Raw genomic sequence first — 8,150 nt, 5'->3', positions numbered from 1 at the left:
AATTATATAAATAAAACTTAAAAAAAAAAATCCCCTTTTCACCTCAGTGCATAAGCTGTCTACTTCTCTGCTGCTAACCCCAAACTGTCGTTTTCAACTGCTGTTTTTCAACTCTCTCGCAACGTTCCATCCACTCTAATTGGCTGCTCTTAGGGAGAGGCTGAACCTAGCCAGTCCGTCCCAGTCCTTTTTCAAAGCAGCTGACAAAAAGAATTTAAAACTGACAGTAAAATATTAAATTCACAGTGCCATCCTACATGGAGTAACAATGCTTCCAAAGTCATCGAAGTCACGGGCCTTGGAAGGGTGTAATTCTGCTTAGGATGGCACCGTCAGTTAATTATTTATTGTGTGAAGGAGTAAAAATGTCCAAGCCAAGGTGGTTGTGGGGGCCTGTAAAATTTCTTAACTGATGGATCAGAATTCGTATGACTGTGCCCTGACCTGAACTTAATTGTACCGGTGCTGCCTCGACGATTCCTCACTTATCTCATTTTTTCCCCTGTCAGAAAGGAAGGCTTCCTGGAAATTCCCCTCTTCCACGCCGTTGTTGATATTGCAGCGAGAGTATCGATCTGTCATTTAGAGTTGCCGGGTCATGCAAAGTTAGATGCTGGATGTTTTCCCCGCTTTTACGGAAACAACAGACAGAGGGACTAGGCTGATTTCAAATCACTTCCCCTCCGAGGGAAATGGCTGAAGGGAAGGAGAGAGAACGCTCCGCCCCAGAGCTCTGGTTCCAGGCAAAACCAGAGCAGGGGATGCAAATGGAGAAGAGAAGTCCAGGAGACCCTAAACCTGAAACGGGATCTGGAGGGGCCTTGCTTGCAGAAGCCCAGGGCGGACCCGTGGGGCATGAGGGCCTGTTGCAGATTTGGGAAACCCAGTGGCAGGCGTTCCTCAAGGCAATGGAGTCCCCTCACTCAGGGACGGGGATCCCACCGCTGCCAGAATTTGCTTCATGGGGCCATGCAAAGACTCCCCTGGATCCCTATGAGGGAGCCACCAGGGCCAGCCAGCAGTCCAGCGAAGGGTTTCTCATGCGTCTCCGAGAAGCAGCCCAGCAGAAACAGGGGAAGGATGACCCAAGAGACAAAGGGGACTACGGGAAAGCGACGGACAAGAGGGCGACTGAGGAAGTGGACGTGAGGCGCCAGCGTTTCAGACACTTCTGCTACCATGAAGCTGAGGGCCCCCGAGAGGTTTTCAGCCAGCTCTGGGAGCTTGGCTGTCAGTGGCTGAGGCCAGAGACACACACCAAGGAGGAGATCCTGGAGCTGGTGATCCTGGAGCAGTTCCTGGCCATCCTGCCCCAGCAGATCCGGAGCTGGGTGAAAGAACGGGGGGCCCAGAGCTGTGCCCAAGTGGTGGCCCTGGCCGAGGATTTCGTGCTGACCCAGAGGGAAGCCAGGAGATGTGAACAGCAGGTGAGGGTCCGCTTGGGTTATGCTAGTCCAGATTGAGGTTGCAGCATTTAACCCATTAAATATCTTTTTGATTAATTACAGTGATGGTCCTAATTAATTGGGCAGGCACTTTCTTGGAAGGAAGACAGAAAACCAACCGGTGCAGGTGACAAACAGATTGCTACTGGCGTTAGAAATCCCAGCACAATTCCAGCTATCTTTTCATCAGGAAATGAAAAAAAGAAGAAGAAATAGTTTGCATGTGGAACCAAGTTTTTAATCTCAAAGAAGTTTACTAGGCTGAGTTTACTAACTGTTGCAAAGGCCAGTGAATGTTGTCTCTTGAACCAACTGGATTTCTGCCTTTTCCTGTTGTGTGGTGCTGTCCCTGTGGTATGTTTTTTAAAAAAAATTCCTTCTCTGTTGTGCACAATAGGGAGTGCCTCTCCTAAGGCAATTGTAAAAGGTATTCTGCTTCTCTCACATAAGAGGAACTTCTTCTTTTTTTAAAAAAAATATATTTATTAGTTTTCACAAATTGTAACATACAAACAAAGACACCGACAAACATACACCTAGTTCACCAATTTTTGAGCACATCTAACCTCATACCAAGCCGGTACATTACTCCTTAATCATAACACCTCATTCAACTGTTTTTATCCCCATAATATTACTATTCATGTATTTCATGTGTTAGAATACTACTGCTCCCCCGAATATACCTATAAATTTTCAACAATTCAAACTCATAGTAACTATTTTCTTTACATATTAAAATTGTTTATTTACTATGGAGCTGTTATAATTATCCAAAGTGTTCAAATTTCATTTAGAGTTTAGGCAAAGTTTACATCCACATCCTGTTACTATAACCTACATTAATCTTAAATCAAAATACCCAAATTTAATTCAATTTTAATCCCTAAATAGTCCAAGTTATACTTTAATACCAGCACAATTCATCTCATTCGTGTCAGGGCTTAAACAAAAATAAACAAAATGATTCAATAAATTAAAAAAAAACCCAAATAATAATTTAGGATATTACCTGCCACTTATATTCAATACACATCATAATCAGCAAGTTAGAGATTTCTATAACCATTCTACACCCATTCCCTTCTCAATTCATATCCATTAAATTCACATTAAATATTGATATATCAGAATCCTTCCTACAAACAAAAAAAACAACAATAATAACAACAGTACTAAAGAGGTGTATAACTTTCAGCCTAATCAAGATCTCTAATACATCTTCAAATTACTTTTAGGGACAATTTATATTATAGAGTTCTCATCTGATATGGACTTAAAAGGTATCCCTCTTTCCATCTCTTGCTGTAGGGAATTCTACACTAGATGCTACACTAGAAGATATAGACCCCTGTTTCCCACAGGAGATGGAATGCCTCTTCTGATGTTATTCTGGATCAGGTTATTTCCTCTGTTGTCTCATGAGGAAGGAATGCCTCCTTCTTCTGATAGAGACTTAAGAGACATTCCTCCTCCTGTCTCTTGCTGAACGGAATACCTCGTTTAGTGCAGTACTAGAAGAAGTATTCCCCCTTGTCTCACAAAATGAGGGAATGCTATTCTGGAAGAGATTATTTCCCCTGTTCTCTCATGAGGAAGGAATGCCTCTTCTAAGGCAATTGTAAAGGTCATTCTGTTCCTCTCACACAGGAGAGACCTCTCCTTCAGGGAGAGACTTAAGAGGCAGTTCTCCTCTTTCTTTTGCTGAAGGGACTACCTCTTCTAGTGCCACACTAGGAGAGGTATCCACCCCCCCTTCTCTCACAATGAGGGAAATGCCTCTACTGAAGTGGCTTCTGTTGTGATGCATGCATGATCCTGCAATCCATGGCGAGAGACTGGGCAAAGAGCAAGATGTTTAGTTTATGAAGGTTTCTGCTGACTTCGTTCCTATGCTTTTAAAAGCTATACAAGAAGCAGAAGTTCAATAGGTGAAAGGTTATTCTCCTTTTTATTATTAAAATAATTGTGTGTGTGTGTGTGTATGTACACAAAACAAAACAGCTCAGTGTAGAACAAAGTCTCAATAGGTGCAAATAAATACAGGGATGATTAATAGAGAGTGGATGATAAATTGACATAAAAAGAAGATGGGGAAAGAAAAGGAGGGACAAGGAGGCTTCATCTTGGTCTGGCGTGGCTACTAGCAGTGCTTGTGTAGTGGTTATAGCAGTAGAACACAAGAACATAAGAGAAGCCATCTTTGGTCAGGCCAATGGCCCATCCAGTCCAACGCTCTGTGTCACACAGTAGCCAAAACTCAGGTCTCACTATTTTGACTGGGGAACTTGGGCTTACTCTGCCACTGCCATGAAGCTCCCTGGGTGATCACGAATGAGTCACTCTCTCTCAGGCTAACCTACCTCATGGGGTGCCGTGACGTTAATAGGGAAGGGAGAACAAGCCACATATACCACTCTGTGTTTCTGGGGGCTGGATAGAAATCAAATCAATAAATGCCTCTGGTGTCCTGGCGTTGCAGAGCGTCCACCTTCTTACACAATATTAATATTTGAATCAAATTACATTTGTCATTTCAGGACACTGATTTGTCCCAGGAGGTGGTAGCGAACTTCCCCCGTGAAGAGGAGGCATCCCCAGGTAACGCCCAGAGGCGGATCTGGAATGTGGTGAAGCAAGAGATTGAAGGCAATGCCACCTTGGTGGGTAAGTATAGTGGTAGAGTTTAGGCACTCTCTGTATTTAAAAAAAAATCTGCATTGAGAAAAGTTGAATATGACAACTGACAGTTATGTAAACTGAACCTATTTGCAGAACCTGCTTTGTGCAATTCATTGTGTTTTTGCTTTTCCTGGGGAAAGAGCCAGGTAGTCAGACTTCCTGCTACAGTGGGAGACTTCCTGCCCCCTCATCTGCTGCCCAGTACGGCCGTGGGTGAAATGGGAGGGGGGTGGCAATTATACTATGAGATCCCTTCTGGTTGTGTGACTGGAAGTGACATCATGTGTCACCGTGATGGTCTAGAGCATCATCGTAACAGGTGATGTCACTTCTGGTTTTGACAGGAAGTGCCATTGTGTGACTGCAATGCCACATGGTACCTAGCTTCACCCCCCCCCCCCCAAACGCTTCCAGTCTTCCAGGGATTGCTAGACCTCAGCTGGTTACCCTAATAAAGACTGCAGGGGGTTGAGAAGGGGCCATTGCTCTCTGGTAGAGCACCTGCTTTGAATGCAGAAGGTCGAGGGTTCGACCCCTGGCATCTCCAGCTAAAAAGATCAGGTAGGAGGTGATGTGAAAAACCTTAGCCTGAGACCCTACAGAGCCACTGCCAGCTTCAGTAGACAATATTGACCTTGATGGATCAAGGGTCCAATTCAGTATGAAGCAGCTTCATGATAGGGTTGCCAGGTTGGTACCTTCTAGCGGTGGGGAAATGGAGGCTCCTTCCCAGGATCTTCTTATGCGCGCGTGAAGCATAATAATAATAATAATAATAATATACTTTATTGTCATTGTACATAGTACAACGAAATTAAAGATGCAATCATTTCGGTGATCTACAACAATATTCATATACACTCACGCACCATTCACTACTGTCTCATAACTCCCTTAAGGTTCACATAACAACTTAAAACCACCAATGTCACCCAAATTCCAATTTCATACAGCATTTAAGGCAATAATAGCTCTCGAATAAAAACTATTTTTTAATCTATTTGTCCTTGCTTTAATTGTCCTATATCTTCTGCCCGAAGGCAGCAGTTCAAACTGGGAATGTTCAGGATGTGACAAGTCCTGCAGAATGTTCTTTGCTTTTTTCAAACATCGAGAACTATACAATTCCTCCAGGAAAGGGAGAGGGCAGCCACTGATCTTCTGGGCTGTAATAATGCTGCAATAATGTCACCATCACTCTGGGCACGTTGCTGGGGAAAAGCTCTAGCATTTGATCAAAAACTCTATGGTACCGTAGAGCTTTAGGCCAAGTGCTAGAGCGTCCCCTGGCAACATGCCCAATGCAATGACATCATCTCCAGGTGACATCATCGCACCTGTCATGTCTGACACTGGGGAGCTCTTTGAGGGTAGGGTTTCCCCTGCCGGCAGCTGGCCAGCAAGCAGATTGGGGCCCCGGAAATCGGGGGAACTCCCGTCCCCATTGAGGGGATGGCAACCCTATTCATGTGCTCAACTGTGAGAATGAACATAGAGATGGAAATAACCAGAGCACCAAACACTCTTTGATTTCTAGTTTCATTTGGGAAAGCCAACCATCTCTTGTCTGATCTGCCTCCCAGGTGGGGCTGGCCCTGCTGCCAAAAGCAGGGGGGAAAGTGACACAGTATGGCAGGAGGCTCCACCCGTGGCACATGAAGGCCACCACATTGTCTTTTTGATGCTCTGCCTGTGCCTTGGGTTTTCTAGACCACTGTGGAAATCCTTGCCTTGACCTGGATGGCCCAGGCTAGCCTAGTCTTGTCAGATCTCAGAAGATAAGCAGGGTTGACCCTGGTTAGTGTGTGGATGGGAGACCGCCAAGGAAGTTTAGAGTTGTTATGCAGAGGCAGTAGCAAAACACCTCTGTTTTTCTCTCGAAAACCCTGCGTAGGGGTCGCCATAAGTCGGCTGCGGCTTAACAGCACTTTCTGCCACCACTGTGGAAATTCTCATTTTTAACCTCTCCCTAAACTTTAGGTAAGGGATTCACGAGGAAGGAGGAAGCTGATCGCCAGGAAAGTTCTGAGCAAGGTGGACCATGTGGAGTTTCAGAAGGAAGAGCCGGAGAGAACGGCGTCAAGTCTTGTGAGCCGACTGTGGGTCTACGTGGAGTATGGAGGCAAGAGGGAACCTGCCCTGGGATAAGGCCAGATAAATCCATTTCTAGCGGGGGGAGCTATCCGGACTTGAGTGAAATCACCATCAAAGAAGTGACCTCAGCTGGATACGGTCAGAGCTCAAACTTCATCGTACGCGAGACAACTGATATGGGTGAGAAACCATACCAGTGCTTGGACTGCGGGAAATCTTTCCGTATGAAGGATAAACTGATCAGACATCACAAAACCCACACAGGAGAGAAACCGTACAAGTGTTTAGACTGTGGCAAATCTTTTAGTACTAAGTACGGGCTCTTCAGGCATCACCAGATCCACAAAGGCGAGAAACCGTACGGATGCTCCTACTGTGGGAAGTTTTTCCGGATGAACTATGACCTCGTTAGGCATCACAGGGTCCACACGGGGGAGAAGCCCTTCAAATGCTCAGAGTGTGGGAAGTCCTTCAAGATGAACTCTGACCTTGTCAGGCACCAGCGAATCCACACAGGGGAGAAACCGTTTGAATGCTCGGACTGTGGGAAGACCTTCAACGTGAAAGGCAGCCTCGTTGCCCACATCAGGATCCACGAGGGGCTTAAACCATACAAATGCGCCGAGTGTGAGAAGTGTTTCAACCAGAGTTCAAAACTTAAGACTCATGTGAAAATTCATACGGGATAGCACCCCTCTAAATGCCAGGGATTTGGGGGAAATCCTTTAGCATAGAGTTGGGGTCCCCAACCTTTTTGAGCCTGCAGGCACCTTTGGAATTCTGAAACAGGGTGGTGGGCACAATCACAAAATGGCTGCTGCAGGAGGTGGAGCCAAGCACAAAATGGCTGCTGCGGGAGGTGGAGCCAACCACATGTTACAGAGTGAGGTTATTTTTGTTGTTGTTCAATCGCACAGTCGAGTCCAACTTCACGACCCCATGGACCAGTTCACCCCAGGCCCTCCTGTCTTCCGCCGTCCTCTGAAGTTGGCTCAATTTCATGTTCGTTGCATCGATGACACTGTCTATCTATCTCATCCTTTGCCGTCCCCGTCTCCTTTGACCTTCAATCTTTCCCAGCATCAGGGACTTCTCCAGGGAGTGCTCCCTTCTCATTTGGTGGCCAAAGTATTTGAGCTTCAGTTTCATTATCAGGCCTTCCAGGGAACAGTCAGGGTTGATTTCTTTTAGGATTGACAGATTTGATCTTCTTGCAGTCCAAGGGACTCACAAGAGTCTTCTCCAGCACCATAGTTCAAAAGAATTTATTCTTCGGCGCTCGGCCTTCCTTATAGTCCAACTCTCGCAGCCATACATGACTACTGGGAATACCATTGCTTTGAGTATGCGGACTTTTGTTGGCAAGGTGATGTCTCTACTTTTTATCATGCTGTTTAGGTTCGCCATCGCTTTCCTCCCAAGGAGCAGGCGTCTTTTAATTTCATGGCTGCTTTCACAGTCTGCGGTGATCTGGGATCGCAGGAACGTGAAGTCTGTCACTACTTCCACGACTTCCCCTTCTATTTGCCAAGGAGTGATGGGACCGGATGCCATGATCTTAGTTTTTTTGATGTTGAGCTTCAAGCCCACTTTTGCGCTCGCCTCTTTAACCCTGAGCAAGAGGCTCTTCAGGTCCTCTTCACTTTCTGCCATTAGAGTGGTATCGTCTGCATATCTGAGGTTGTAATAGTACCTCTTCAACATTGCAGGCAGAAGAGCCTGACCTAGATAGCCCAGGCAAGCCTGATCTCGTCATCAGTGCTCCCTCTAAGCTGTGGAATCTTGTGAGCAGAAATTCCACTTTGTGAGCTACTGGCATTAAAGTTGTGAGCAGGCGATTTGGCTACTGCATGAATTAGTTTGCCCTGGAGCCATCCTTCCTGAGCTAAGACAAAAATGTGTGATCTGGAGGCTAAAGAACTGTGAGCT

At 45.8% G+C, this 8,150-nt stretch overlaps 1 protein-coding gene across 1 annotated transcript; it reads left to right on the top strand.

Annotated features, from left to right (window-relative positions):
* Positions 1 to 543: 543 nt before the first annotated feature.
* On the top strand, positions 544 to 6,983 carry LOC107117023 (zinc finger and SCAN domain-containing protein 23-like). Its single transcript, XM_015419054.1, has 3 exons — positions 544 to 1,427; positions 3,986 to 4,112; positions 6,108 to 6,983. The coding sequence occupies exons 1-3, from the start codon at positions 693 to 695 to the stop codon at positions 6,908 to 6,910; spliced, it is 1,665 nt and encodes a 554-aa protein (XP_015274540.1). The 5' UTR covers positions 544 to 692; the 3' UTR covers positions 6,911 to 6,983.
* Positions 6,984 to 8,150: the final 1,167 nt, after the last annotated feature.

This window comes from Gekko japonicus, unplaced genomic scaffold, assembly GCF_001447785.1.
Source record: "Gekko japonicus isolate JY-2015 unplaced genomic scaffold, Gekko_japonicus_V1.1 scaffold5718, whole genome shotgun sequence".
NCBI classification, from domain to species: domain Eukaryota; kingdom Metazoa; phylum Chordata; class Lepidosauria; order Squamata; family Gekkonidae; genus Gekko; species Gekko japonicus.
Note: the sequence above shows the minus strand (reverse complement) of the source record. Positions and strands in the feature narration are given on the sequence as shown.